The following is a 15,759-nucleotide window of genomic DNA, read 5'->3' on the forward strand; positions in this document are numbered from 1 at the left end:
GGACCTCCAGTTTTGAGTGGTTGTGACAGAAGGCACAAAACTAAGGTTGTCCAGTGATAAAGTTAGATAGAGTTGTTTGAAAAGACAAATTGGTGGTATTTTATGTATCATGTGCACTGACTTAATGTGCAGAAACACAGAAAGTGCCTTTAATTCTAGCTGAATTATATTAAAAAAAAATGTTATTTAGAAAAGGTCAGTGTGGACAGAAACTGACTTTAAATCACATGGACTTGACTTACTCCCTTAGAGGTGAGACTTTTTAAATTACAGATGCTTTAGAGAATTGTTATTTTCATTATAGCACTGGTATTTCACAGATGCTGGAGTGACAGCAGACTCACTGCACAGCACACAAGGACTCTTCTGTTCAACTCCATTTTTTAACTTGGCTGTTCACATCTCCTACCTGTCTTTATAGTCTGATGCAAGACCTGTAGGCAGATTACCAACTAGGATAACTCAGTTCTATCACTATTTGATGTATAGCAGCTGGGGTACCCAAAAGCACAGAGACAATTGGACAAGTTGTACTGGTACAGCCCCTCTTCCTCACCTACATCAGCCTCATGCCATACTCTGCTATATATTTTACAAAGGCCAGTAGGATGCTGCAAGCTGCCAGACACAAGAGAAAAGATTAGCCTTGTCTAAAAACTTGGGAGCATGATGTATGGCTCTGGGATGTGTGTACTTCCAGAAGGAATGCTAACCACACTGGTACACGCGGCCAGGGAATGCTGCTGAGCCCTCTCAGGTGGGCAGCCCACCTACAGTATCTTTATGCACATAATTTACACTTGCTGGGAAGATCAGTGCTAATCAGTCCAAATTATCCCCCTTCTATATTACAGATGTACATTTCATGAGCACAGTTCCACCCTGTGCCAGAGAATTTCCAGATCTCAACCTAAACCACTAACACTAATGTTGTTCCATGGAGCCATTTCAGAGTCCTGAGACAGATACTGCACATCCCTGGGACATTCTACAGTGCACAGCAAGGCCAGGAGTATAGATCTAAGGTCACTGTATATCAGTGGCTATTTCAAACATTTGCCAGTAGCATTCTGCTTTTGTAACATTACCTACTGGTTTATGTATTATTTTTACATTCTTCATAAATACAATTGGCATACAGAAGATGGCATCTTCCCCCTCCCGTTTTTAATTGCCTTTTTTTTTCCAGCAGTCCACAGGGGTTCATTTCAGCTTTCAATTGTTCTATTTATTTATATTAAACTCTCACAAGATTCGTACTCCAGTGAATGAGGTTGCAACTAGAGCAATATCAAATCAAATCTACAAGCTCATCAGGTAGCCAGGCACTGATGAAAATCATGAGAGAACCATAGGACAGAACCACAGAATATCACAGGTTGGAAGGGATCCACAAGAGTTGAATCCAGCTCCTGGCTCTGTACAAGACCAACCTAAAATACATTAAGTTATGTCTCCCACACATGAATTAGGACATTAAATTATGGCTCTGACTGAAGATGGGCATTACAGGCTCTCCCACAGGTTTTCTTTATCTGCAGCATGCCCACATGCTCCGTTCTGAACTGTACTATGAGCTGTATATTCCTTCACTTCTTTTGGACTCCAAAAAGAAAAAGTGGTGGAGAACATGCTCATGGAAACCTTCTCTTTTTTGAATGCTTGCTCAGTTTTACATGTAGGCTGTGGGTGACCCATCTCATCTCCTGCTTTCACAACTTACCTGGAATGGGAGTTATGTTCTCAAGGCAGGGAAACAGCAGCACTGGTCTGGCATCCACAGCATTGCTCCAGGATGCCTCTGCAGTTGTAGAACAGTTGAGAGGGCTAAGGCTGAACTTCGGTGGCCACTCTACAGATGTCAGGAAACATCATTTAGCAAGGCAACCATCTTCATTGGGCTGGGCTAAAAAGGCAGCTGCCTGCCTAACAGCACCATAGCAGCAACATGAGAACAGAGCCCCATCACTGCTCCAATTAAACATCTCTGCAGGGATGCAAAAACACAGGCAAACCCTATCTGAACAGTCCCATCCTTGGCACATTAAAAGGATCGGGCCTACCTGGCATTTAATTCCATGAGAACATGATGCCTCACCTGGGTGGGCTATGAGGGATGGATGAATGAATAGCCTGATCTTTGTTGCTAAGCAGGCACATTACAGACGGCACATTCTAGAGACAACTCACTGTTTAGATACACCAGGTTTTAGATCCTTTCACCTTCACGATACAGGAGATCTTTTGTGCTGATATGCACTGTTAACCCGAATGCAGCCACACTCTGCACACATTAGAAAAAAATCTGGAAATATTCCAGATCACCTGGAATTTCTTTCATTAGTGTATAAGTTCCTTGAGGGACCAGGTAGTACATATACATTCTATCTGGTATTCCCAGTAAGTCTAGGCTCAAAGCTTAGAAATTCATCCAAGGAATCAGCATCAAGTCTTTCAGTCACTGTAGGAACAGAGGGGCCTGTATGGATGATTCAAATACCCTGGCTCTTGTCTGCAAATACTGAACGGTTTGCCCTGTAAACCATACATCAGGGCACAGTTAAAATGCAATTAAGATGATTGAGCCATGCTTAGTACAATATACATGCAGGTCTCTGAGGATGAGTACAAATGGTTTAAAAAATCAGCCCAAAGATCTAGAACAGATACTGTTTCCTAACATGTTTCCACCAATAAACTCAAACCCACTCTTTAAAAAAAAAAAAAACAACTTATCCATCACTTCTTGCAATCCCAGTATTTTTTTTCCCCCTAAAATACATTTCAAGATTTCCAGAAATACAAAAGTGAACATCACTGAGCAAGAGTATACCCACCATTCATCTTCTTCCAAGTTCCATGAATGTATTATCAGTGCAGACATGTCCTGTCAGGCTATGAGTACTAGATAACTGGGAAGACAATTAACTGTCCAACCACAAGTCAGACAGCATTAAAAGATGTGCAGCCTAATGTTTTACCAGCCTTTTAAAGCTTCATAAAAATATAAAAATTTCCAATATTTCCTGATTTCATTATTATTTTGACCAAGCCCAGTAACTACAGCATAACACTTCTGTTAAATGTAATGTTTCAAAATTCAAGATTCCTACAAGTATTATGAAAGCATCTGAAAGTCTGGAAGACTGCAGCATCAAACATCACAAGATTTAAGCTAAAGGAACAGAAAAAAATCTTTAACAAAAGTGTTCCTTTGACCAACTCAGAAGAATGGTTTCCTGAGATAGAGCCTGGAGACTTGCAGATGAATGTACGGATGAATTTTGAGAGCTTTATGAGCAATAAAAGTTTGACAGCTTGAGCTGGATTTAGGTTCTGTCTAATTAAGAAAACCTGCAAAATTGCAGATTTCCTTGTCACAATGTCTGCTCTGACACCAAAGTTGCAAAAATCAAGTTTCAGACAGTTTGTTGCAACAGCATGGGGACTCAGCCTGCAGATTGTGCCTAATCCTGTTGTGACCATGTGCATAACTCCTGACCTCTGTAAAACTGCTGAGAATTGCCCTATCACAGACATTTCAAATACACTGCAAAAACACAACCTTAGAAAGTGATCACAAATGAACTCTGAGGAAAAGATGGCTAATAATTTCTCCTTAATGCACACTTTTATTTAAATCCAAACTGGCTGGTATGTACTCACAAAGCCCAACCACTGAAGCTTTGCCTTTAGTGGTTGGCACAGAACCTGCCATGCCATCTACACCGTTCAGAAACAAATCATCTACCCTTGGGTGTGATCACCTGTGATCCTGCCTCAGATTCTCATTTCTCTTATTTCTACTTGTATTGATACATTTATGTATTAAACATCATGATTGTTGCAACCTGGTGCTTTGAATGCCCAAAAGGAAATCAGCTCTTGAAAACAGATGTAGGAAAGGAACTGAATAAACAACCCTTCATAGGAAGCACTGCTGTGCAAAGCCATCTTCTGTAAGGAAGCAGGATATAATGACTGATTTCAAATTAGTATTACTTAGACTTTTGGGAAAAGGGAAAAGAAGGTGGTCATTGATTTAGACCAAGATAATTGCTGTTTGTCAATTGAGTATTAGAATAAATTTCAAAAGATGGTGTCCTTGTAAAGAGTTTATTCTACAACCATCTTTTATTAATGAAAACAGGTATTCCAAAGGGAATCAGAGATTTTTAAAAATACTACTTATGCTGTTTTCCTTCAGCTTTAGTTATTTTTTATTTTTCTAAGTCAAATGAGTCAGCATATTGGCATTCCTAATTCATCCATCTTGCATTTTGGTGAGTTAGTTACCATCACTGTTCTGCATTATGAAATTTCAGTCTCTTTGAAATACTAATTGCCTATCTATAGGATTATTTTTTTTATTTCATCCTGATTTTTCTCTCAACGGGTGCTGCTGTAACTTTTAATATAAAATTTTTAGTCATAAAATAGTATTGCTTTTATGCATATTGTTGCAAGATTTTTTCCTCCAATAAAAACGTTACCATCTTCCATAAAATCCTCAACATATTAAGAACTGTGATGCAGAACAAAATTACACAGTGTGAAACAGGTACCAGCACAACAGTGAGATTATATTACATCAAAAAATTTTAATGGTCCCAAATATATACTCAACAACTAAGCATACACTCAGGGGGGCAAAAAAAATTATGACACAAAAGTGACCACATCTAGAATTCCACTCAATCTTTAATCAAGAAGGGACAAACAAATCCCCCACCTCAAAAAAAATTTCTGCAGTTTAAAGGGCAAAGGGAACAGATTTAAAAAAAAAGAGGAAACTTTATATTCGGCCCTCCCCCGCAGAGGTTTTTAAAACCTGTTGTAGCTGAGTAAAATGTTCAGAATGTACGATTTCAAAGGCAGGTCTCTTTTATACAAAGAAACTGCTGGCATTCTTAACTAGTGAAGAATTATGGCAAAACCCGCCTTTTCTTCAGAAGTCTCATACATGGTCCAAGAAAGCATATTCTGATTGTAGCAACTGACCAGCCAATCCAGAGTTCCACTAACAAAACTCCTGCCCTGTTGGCTTTTTTTTCTTTTTTTTTTCCTTTTTTTTTTTTGTTTTGTTTTCCATTTCCTTCCCTGAGAAAAGGGCAACATGTGGTCCAAGCTGGAGAGCTCAAAGGCATAAGTCTTTCCCCTAAACAAAGTATTTCTCCTTCTTCTGCTCCTTTGAATTGGCACTTGATTGGCAGAAATCCATTTGTATAGGTTGATCTGTGTCATACACAGTAATTCACAAAAGATTGCTGCTTTGCTGTGGGTTTGTTTTGTTTTTGGACAAAAATCCTTCCCCAACTGGTACTATTCTTCAGCAGTTGCCATTATGATGACTCAAGCTTTGCTTTCTTTGACAAAGGTAAAGTTTCCTCTTTATCTTCATCTTCATCATCCTCTTCATCATCATCAGGATAATCTACAAGCCCAACGAGGCCTCCCTACAAAGACAGACCGAATTATTATAATTAAGAGAATGTTTGTACATTGACAATTCACAACTGCATTGTAAGATGAGGTTTGCACAGAATATTGCCATAAGTACACTGTCTCAGAAGGTTTTGAATAAAATAATGCAGAACAAAAATAAATCCTTCAGTATAAATGAAAATGACATTACCTGAGAAATGTTTAAATGAATAAATCCAAAATGAGGTTTTACCTATCCAACTGGAAATATTGCCAGCTGAAATTTAAGTAAAGCCAAAAACTGACATGATTTTGCTAAGTGTCACTGCAGCTCCATGGGTAAAGACATAGTTTATTTTTACTGAGCACAGCTGACTGTACTGAGCACTCTGGAAGCACTTCAAAAACAAATGCAGAATATCTTCAATTTTATTTTTTGAATTATGATACTTTTAGAACACAGTTTGTCTTGGTGAAAGTTGAAGTGTATAGTGACAAAGAATTGTTTTGAATAACATAACCGAATGATGTGTACAGGTTACGTAGTTTAAATAACTTGTCAGCTGAAAATGAAAATGTATCTAATATCACTAAAAACTCTTTTGTATTGCAAATACCCACAAATTTAGGCAGCTCTGGACCCTTGAAGAAGCAGTATGAACTTCTGAAAATTCCCCTAAGTATACTATATTGCAATTCTGAAGCATCAAATACTTTACTCAAAAGTCCTATTATTTATTTAGGTGCCTAATAATGGACACTCAAACCAGAACATTTTAGTCAACTGTATACCAAAATACAACTTGAAAAACAATTACGCAAATTCTGTACAGTCACATACATGTAACACTGAGTACACTACACCAAAAGCAATAACATCAGGTAATTAATGAAAAACCCAATTTCAACACTGTTTCTAGTTTGTGACTGGCATGTTTTACTCTGCAAAAAGATAAGATAACCTTCTGCCTGAATCCAGGAGTGTTTTTCACTCTGCATGTTCCCTTTTGTAACCTGACCATTTTTCTTTTGTCACCACTACTTGAATTTGTGGAGTCAATACTGTATCCAACATAATCCATATATTAAGACTCCATTTCAGACTCAAGGAATTACACTGTCTGGGAGAGAAAAACCTCTAATAGACTGAATGGATTTGCAAGCTAATTCCATCCCTTTTAAAAAGCATTTGACTAACTCTTGGGTTATGCAAGAAGTTTCCTCCATGGAAGGATTTAGAGGAAGTGTCCTTAGGTTCTTCCATCAGCCAAACACTTCTGATCTAGGTGTTTTCAAGAGAATGCAATCCAAATGCAAACTCTTAAGCCATGTGGCTATGTTTGTTTGGCTATGTTGGCTATGTCCAAAATATGTATTTTTACCTGTCAAATACCCCTGTACAATTTAACATGAGTACAGAGTTGTCTGTATTTGACTGTAAATACCACTGTTAAGACCAACTAATGGCATGCTTCCTACTTGACCAGTCTGGGCATTAACAGAGCTTTTATTTCTTTCATATACAGCAGATCTCATTAAAAATGATGAAGGTCAGACAAGACGTACACACAAACCAGACAGTCAATTACTGCTTAACTTGTTGGGACTCACAGGAACTTCAGAGAGATGCAAAAGCAAACTCCTACGCTGTAACAATAAAGCCAACCTACAACCATTCAAAATTACCTTAGTTGTAATAGCTGCCATCTGAGATGTGCTTTTAGAAACTGATCCAGGTGAGCCAGGGGACCCTGGAGACCCAGGGGACCCAGGAGATCCAGGCAGATTACTTGCAGATGACTGGCTGGTAAGGTTAGATTTTGTACCACTGGAAAAAGAAAGCTTGAAACTCGGGCTCTGGCGACCTGAAAGGTTAGTTTTCAGAAGAACTTCCTTTTCTTCACTCTCTTTCACTGGAAAGAAAAAAAAAGGCAAAAAAAAAAAAAAAGCAGTATTATTGAGTGAAACGTTTAAATACAAATCACTATTTGGGAAAAGGCTTAATACTTTATGTATAACTCAGTTAAGTGAGTCATCACAGACTTCTTCCTTACTACTGTACCACCTACCAGTGGTTGTCACTGGTCAGAAATGAAGACTTTTTGTTCTACCAATGGTATCACCTGATCATTTATATAGAAAATTTTGAGTTAACACATAACATTTAATAATAACTCAAATAAAACACTGAAAAGCTAGACTATCAGAAAAGATTTTAATTCAAATGCTTTAAGAAGTCTACAACACATTTTGTATCATTCTGCCTCTAAAGACAGCAAAACTTTTTTAATATGTGGTCCACCAAATTGATGTTGCAATTTCAAAATAAATACATGCAAATCCTTCATTGCAGCAGGACTGAATAATGCCAAGTTATGGCATTCATCTTCTCATCACTTACATTTTTTTCTTTCCATGAATTTGCTGATAGGGTCCATAATATCCTCATCATTTTTAGGCTTGTCAGAAGGGGGCACCACTGCCTCTCCATCTTCCATATCGTCCTCATCAGTATTAAACCACATTTCCTCCTCATCCTCCAGGGTTCTTGCATCCCTTCTGTACCTGTGGTTTCTCAAAATGGAGCGCATGCTGCAAAACAGGAGGTTTTAAAAGTTTAGATTCAAAAATCAACTTATATTAATAATAAAACTTCTACTTGACACTCAGTGATGCCTCATAGATCCATACATTGCAGAGCAATAAAAAGACCAGCAAATCATTCCCTACTGTAAACCTTTGTATTTTCAATAAAATATCATTAAAAAGGTCTCTGTACAAAGAATCAAATAAAATGCAACTTTGCTAACAGCACATGCAGACTACTCGATCAGTACAAAATTCTGTAGCATATAAACAGCACTACTAAAAGTAATTTTAATAAATCTCACTGAAGTGTTGCAGTCAGGCTTGGTTTACCAGTTTGCACTGGTAAATAAAAAGTTGCAAAACAAAGAGCTTAGAAACATAGCTGTATTCTCTGAAAATACTGTAACCTGATAGTATTCAGGGTCCAACAAGTTAAAAAAAAGGAAAAATCTCACTTAAACATGACTCCAATTTTAAGAAAATACATTGAAGAGAATGCTCTCTCTCTCTGACACATCCACCTTGTCACAATTTTTGGTCACTTATCAATATTTTCCATTTTCCAGAGCTTTGGATATGAACTGCTACCTCTCTCTCCCTGTTTGATCTATTATCAATGTTGGTTTATCTCAGCTCCTTTTTTCTCACAGAAGCAGTATTATCGTCTTGGAGCAGAGGGGCAGGGATGTGGCCCTTGAAAAATAGGGAGGAGAAGTGGAAGAGACATTGAAAACATTTTCATTGCTAGATGTTGATTTTAACAGTCAGTTTCCAACAGCAGCGTGAAACTCTCGATAAAGCACTTCACAGTTTACTGGATGAAATTTCATGTTTTTCAGAAATGTCTGTAGTGGTTTTGGTTACTGGGATCAAAATGTTAATAATACAACCTAGACATCTGCATTACTGAGTGCAGGCAAAGGCCAGAAGGGAAAAATTAAAACATTACAAGCTATTGAGTAAAAATGCTAAATGCACTTTTAATGATAAATCTAGTTGTAAGTAAGTTGCTTGCCAGCATTATCATACATCTATACATACTGCATCATTTTACATTTTATTTAAACTCAAGTTCTGCAAAGAGCACAAAACTATGACTTAAGTGGAACTCTAATGAATAATTTCATGGCCTGTGTCAACAACATGTTGGGCTCCTTCTCTACTGAACTATTCTTTGCTAAAATATGTAAATAGATTCTTGTTATTTGTGCGTTTTATAATTTCTGGGTTTTCACTTTAAAAATTACATGCACTGTGACATGACTTGTGCAGCCACAACATCAGATGTAGGAGGAAGGCTAAGCTACAGACCTCCTGAAGCTCTATTTTCTGTTGGATAAACTCAGGCAGCACAACCACTTAGCTCAACTTAAGCCAAGAACAAAAACTACACCTTTACTTGCTATACTGGATGGAAATTACTGAAGAAAGCAGCTGGGTGTTCTTTCCCACACATGAATTAATGTAAGCAAGAATCACAGCCTTGGATTTCACAGCTGTTTGAGTGATATGCTTAGCTGACATAAACCAAAATAATAACATCTCACTTTTAACACCTTAGTACTCAAAACTGCAGATCCTGTGCATGATCTTGAAAGTGCTTCAATGTTTTAAAATAAATCTACACTTACAGTCTCGTTTTAATTGTACAACTCTCAAATTTAAGTGTTAAGAAATCTTGTGGCAGGAAATAAAAGTCTGAAATGTCAAGATATCCTAGTAGGACTTATCAGAATTAATTTTAATGTGTTTTCAAACTAATTCAAGACAGCAAAACAAGAACAGATCTTGCTAACAATTCTTAAGAGTAACTCATCTGTTCACACAAGCAGTCATTTTGTTTTAATGAAACTTGACATAAAGCAAAAATAAATGGAGCAAAAAGGCCTAAACTTCCTATTTTTATACATTTCAACCTTTTAAACTTGAGCAACTGTGTACTAAGGAAGGGAACTTTTGCTCTGGCAAACAGAAAGAGCGATTCAAGCTTTGCATCAGATTGCTTTTTACTCCATCAGCAGATCTAACAGGGACAAAAAAGCATTCTCTGAAAATTTCTTTTTACGTTCTATTCCTCAGGCATTTTGATAAAGCTTACCTAAATACCTACTCCCACAAATAAAATGAAAGGAAATCTGACGTGTAAATTTTTGAAGGAAAAATCCACAGAATGGTCATTCACAACCGACAGTCTTAGCAGTAGAAATATGTTATTTAGACAAATCAACTTGGTAAAGATACTTGGTAGGCTTCCAGCCTCATTAAAGTACTGCAGATAAGCTCAAGATACGATAAATTAGCATTATGACAGGGGGTCCAGCAACTTACGTTTGCTGCAAGTTGATGAAAAGTCTATAGCAACACATTTGAAAATCACACTCTTAATCAAGTAAATTCAGCAAGGCTTGAGGTACTAGCTGGAGTCTAAATTATCTGTATTTCCCAGAACAAGAGAACAACCCACCAGTAGTCTGATAAGAGAATTAAAGAATCAATATGCTATTGAGAGCATTTAATGTATTTTACCTGTCAAGTTTTGGATTATCTTGTCTTTCCCTTTGTTGCTCAAATCGTAGTTTCAGTCCTTTGAATGTCTGCACATAATCTACATCTTCCAGTGCCTTCCAGTAATTTTCAATTACATGAGCTGTTAACGATTTTATATCTTCCTACAGGAAGAAACAAACATAAAGTGTCTTATTTTTCATTAAAATAATTTATTTAATACAATATAAAAAGTATCTGAAATGAGTATGCCATAGCAAGCACTGTAGTAATTGACTTATGCAAAAATGAGTATATAAGTATGTAAGTGTAATTAAAAATCTAGAGCCTCAAGTATTTGATTAGCAAACAACATAAATTTTCTAGCAGTTATCTCCTTCAAACACTTCAAAACATTACAGAACCTAAAGCCTGATAAAAACCGTACCAAACCCAATCCTAAAATGTCTTTCCACTGTAACAGAGATATTTTTACACTGATAGAGAGCATGGCATGCAGTCCTTCAGGAACAGGCTGCTCCAGCAAGGGTTCCCTGTGGGTCCCAAGTCCTGTCGGTGAACCTGCTCCAGTGTGAGCTCCTCTCTGCATAGGGCCACAGGTCCTGCCAGGATCCTGTTCCAGCACAGGCTTCCCAAGGGGTCAGAGCCTCCTCCTGCAGGCCTCCACCTGCTCTGGCCTGAGGTCCACCACAGGCTGCAGGGGGATTTCTGCTCCACCACAGCCCTCCAGTGGGCTACAGGGAGACAGCTACCTCACCATGGACATCACCATGGGCTGCAGGGGAATCTCTGCTCTGATCTCAGCCAGTGGCACATTCATCTGGAGCCAGCTGGCACTGGCTCTCTTGAACACAGGGGAAGCCTCCAGCAGCTTCTACAGAAACCACCCCTTTAGCCACTGCCCCCCACTGCCCCTGCAAACCCAATACACCACTGTACAAGTCATGACCACCTATACAGGTGAACTTTTTCCATAGCTTCAAAACCAGTTTTCAATCAACTCTTCCATGATGATCAGGTCATCTTATTCTTGAATTACCTTGAGTCCCAACTTAAAGAAGAAAGAGGTGATCAACACTACAGTTTTCAAGAAGTGACACAGTATGTGGTGACTTACTCCTCCATAATTGTCTGCACCCTAGCTTGGCCCCATTTACCACATTTACAGTCTGTACAGCATCTTGTTAGAATCTGGATGCAAACAGCAGCAACAAAATAGTACTGTGCAGACAGCCAAACTGGCATGAATATTTAAGATACTCCCCATGGAAGGAACTTGGTAGCACTCCATTAAAATAATCAAAAGAGATTGGTATCTCTTCTGTATAATTCCATATTCCATTTCATTGACATTACAGAGCACAGCTAAATTTGATGGGTTTGCAGCAGTAGTTTCTAATTACATTCCTGTCATAACAAGCCCATCCAATCTGCATGATGAAATTTGATTAGTGCTGCCTTTGCAAATCTGGGTACTGTGAGTACAGTATCAAGTGAATTTAATCTTCAAGTAATGGTACTGTTTGAATGTAAGAAACAACATGTAACAAGTATGTAATTGTGATATAAAACAAGGTTCATATAAATACAATATCATATGGTCCCATTATGATAGCATAATTTAGGGCAAAAGCAAAAAGAAAAGTAATCTTGAATTACAAGACTAAACAATGCAGTAATTATCTTTAGCATATAATAGCACTCACCACTCTGATAAATTCAAACATCTCTATTATGGCAGAGTTCATCAGATTATAACGGGAACCATTATTTAGAAATGCTTTGACCACGGGTTCAAACAAAAAACTTTTCATTATGTAACGGTTGTAGAATTCATCCTTTAGCCCAATTATCTTTCTCTTGAAACGAAGGGCACCTGAAACACACGTTGTCAAAAGAGTTTTTACATTTGAAAGCAAAATTGCAGAAATTACTAAGCGTTATTACAGCAATTTACAGCCTCACTTCACATACAGCGATACATTCAGTCCTTCTCTGCTTCTCAACAGTCTTGACTACACTGCTGAATATTACTTACCAGTTCTATCATAAAGAAATCCTCCATCATAACTGTACAAATGAAAACACCTGTGATTCTTCTGTTCACTGAAGAATTCACATAGTATTGTTCAACTACAATACTACTAATATAAAAATCTATTTTCAATTTTTTTAATTACTTATGGTAAAGGTAAAACATTTTCTCAGTAAAAGAGCTCAGAATTTGCTTATCATCCTTATTATTAAAATATTTGGTTAGATTTAATTAGTTCTATCAGATTAGAATATAAATGACCTCATTTTAAAATTGGTAAATGACTTTTTATTCACACACATAGTAAAGCAAAGGCTTGATTTACAACCATGTTAAAGCTCTTTCTGAAACTCCAAAGTGTACACAAGTGAGAGAATGTCCATGCATAAAGAGAAAGTACAGTATCAAATGGTAGCACATTTTGCTTAGCAACCATGTGTACAGGTTATTTGGCTACAAAATGTAAAAAGGTACTTATTGTATGGTACTGCTCTGGCAACTTAAGGCTTTGTTTTTTTAACTCTATGTGCAAAAGAGAATTACAGAGAAAATCTCCTACTTGCCTCTAGAACTAAGTCTGCTTTGACACTACTGAGCTGAGTGTGGTCAAGAAACTACCAGCCTGAAGAGCAGTATACTGAACTTCTGTGCAGTTTAATGCATTCAGGTAGTCATAGCTCTAATTAAGTACCTCTGATAATTTCTACTAAAAAGCCATCAAAACTGACACACCATCTCTTCAGTTCCCCTCTCCACTGACACGAAGCAAAATCCTTCTTTTTTAAGGGAAAAAACGTCTATGAATGCAAATTATTTACTAAGAGTAGCTGATATAACTATAATCTAGTATAAGAAACATAGACTATAACGGTAGAATTTCTGTATTCAGTAAAAAATTGTCACGATCCATGAACAGTTTTTTTCCAGCAGAGTGAAGATATGTATCAGTTCACACCCACAAAATTCTAGCTTATTCCTTAGCTTTCAAACTTACACAATGCCAAGAAAGCGTGCTTTGAGGCCATGAGAACGAGTACCCTTCGCAGGATATCTTTGTTAATAATGTAGTTTTTTATGTGATAGGTATGATGTTCTACACAGAAAGTTAGCAATTCCAGTATTAATGCCAAGAGTTGGGCTGTCTGAAAATCATCTGTAATAAAACAAAACCAAAAGAATTAAATGTATCTGGAATACTGCCTTCAGAAGCTAACTTCAAATATCCAACTGCACTCCAGTAAACATTTTTACTGTTTACAAGTTTTTTTATTTTCCCACAGACATTTTATGGAACATGCTGCAGAACATGTTCAGTCTTTAAGACAGAAATTGAACAAATTTGTTATGGATTGAATATTTTCTATGAATATGGAAGGAAACTTAAAATTCAGAACCAATTACATTTTTCTTAAATAGGTGTTTGAAGGTTCAGAGTACAGAACTTAACCCTAACATGAGTAGTCAGGCTTATTGAACCGAATCACATTATGATGTCCACAAATCTAGATCATAAACTATCGCCCCATATGCAGTGTCTTGACTAACTTTACACCAAAAATGTGATCTATAATCTTTTTTAACTAAAGTACTATGCAAGAAATACCTCAGGGTCTTTTAACACTTGTAAGAACTGCTGCTAGTATCCAGCATGAACAATTACTTCATCACTGATCTCTGCTTCCTTAGTCTGCTGAAGAAACAACTCTCAATTTCAGCACACCTTCCCAGGGGAAATGTTGCAACATTTCTAGTAATCCCTGACCTTAAGAAACCATTTAGAAATGTTTAGAAGTCTATGTCAATGAACTGCCCCATGAGTTCCTAAGAACTGTACAAGTATTTTATTTTTTGCTAAAGCCAAATTTGCAGCAAATGTTGTTAACTTCTTAAATCAGGTCTCTCTGCAGAGTTTTGTACTGATGCATTATTCAAATGACTAAATATTGAATCAGCATTTTACTTTGAACTATGTTTCATAATCTCAGACTCAATTTATTTAGATGGAAAATGTCCTTTGACAATTATTCTAAACACTGACATTCAGCAGCCTTGATGTACCCAAAATCCAGTGTCATTACCTTTGCTAGGCTTGTCCTCTGTAGTATTGGCCAATAAAGGGGCTGTCAGAACATGCATACAATGTTTGTAGAAGAAACCCAAGAACTCTGTCTTTTCTGTTTTCTAAGGAATGAAAAAAAAATATATGCAACATATATCATCAAATACCCTAAAAAAATCAAAGTAATTTCATTTGAAGGTATTTACTTACATTGGCAGTGGCAAGCATATTTTCTGGATCAACTAAAGTACGAAGCAAACCCATGAGTAGCACTGCTCCTCCAAGTTCTGGATCTGTGTCACAAATCATGTGTTCTATAATGAGGTTAATGAGTAATATATCCTAAGAGGGGAAAAAAAAAATCAATTCAAATGCTACTCCCTTGCATCAAAACTGAAATTATACAATGCAACAACTATCTGTGAACAGGTGAACTTATCTCACCTAATTGAAATCTTGAAAACACAGCAGTTCAGTGTCCTGTTACCAAATTCCAAATGACTTCTTTGAAACTAGGGCTCATGTCATTCATAGCCATAAATATACACCAGTAACTTCAAATCCCAGTAATTTCCAAAACAATACACCCATTTCTGAGCACTCTTTACTTACATCATCATTCTGCTGTGCTTCCTGCATGACAAATTCTCGTACCATGGATGGGTTGTATTCAACCAAATATGAGAATATATCAGTGGCTGCACTTCGTACTTGTGCATCATCCATACCCTGAAAAAGTCAAATAAAATAATTTTGTTTTCTTGAAAGGGTTAAATGGAACCAGAAAACATACAGCTTTAATTCCTTCTCACAAATCACACCTAACTATTGCTAAAACCATACTCTAACTCGTACTTCTCTGTAAATTTGACAACAGTTGAACAAAATAAATTTAATGATTTCCCTGCCCTTTGATCTATTTCCCCATTTTCTAACTTATCTGGATACCAAAAAGCAAGCAAAGCTAGAAAAGCAATAGGAAACAAAAACTGAAGAATGCCAGGGTACTTACCAATGTCATACTGTAAAAGCTTTTAAGTTTTACAAACATATTTTGAAGCTTAAGCTAGGACAAGCCAAATGAAGCAAACAAAAAAAAAACTTGCTGAAGTTTGTGCTGAAGTTACTTTTTAAAAAAGCCTCTCTG

General features: G+C 37.0%; 1 protein-coding gene across 4 annotated transcripts in view; it reads right to left on the minus strand.

Moving 5' to 3' along the window:
* Positions 1–4,683: 4,683 nt before the first annotated feature.
* Positions 4,684–15,759, minus strand: part of PPP4R3A (protein phosphatase 4 regulatory subunit 3A) — a 41,375-nt gene continuing 30,299 nt past the window's right edge. For all 4 annotated transcript variants that reach the window (XM_009101808.4, XM_050974704.1, XM_050974706.1 and 1 more), the window contains 9 exons: positions 15,225–15,341; positions 14,823–14,954; positions 14,632–14,734; positions 13,548–13,706; positions 12,225–12,394; positions 10,540–10,682; positions 7,826–8,016; positions 7,111–7,337; positions 4,684–5,456 (listed from right to left, as the gene is read on the minus strand). In XM_009101808.4, the coding sequence (XP_009100056.1) occupies positions 5,343–5,456; positions 7,111–7,337; positions 7,826–8,016; positions 10,540–10,682; positions 12,225–12,394; positions 13,548–13,706; positions 14,632–14,734; positions 14,823–14,954; positions 15,225–15,341 (1,356 nt within the window). In that variant the 3' untranslated portion in view covers positions 4,684–5,342. The remainder of the gene's footprint in view (positions 5,457–7,110; positions 7,338–7,825; positions 8,017–10,539; positions 10,683–12,224; positions 12,395–13,547; positions 13,707–14,631; positions 14,735–14,822; positions 14,955–15,224; positions 15,342–15,759) is intronic.

This window comes from Serinus canaria, chromosome 5, assembly GCF_022539315.1.
Source record: "Serinus canaria isolate serCan28SL12 chromosome 5, serCan2020, whole genome shotgun sequence".
Classification (NCBI taxonomy): domain Eukaryota; kingdom Metazoa; phylum Chordata; class Aves; order Passeriformes; family Fringillidae; genus Serinus; species Serinus canaria.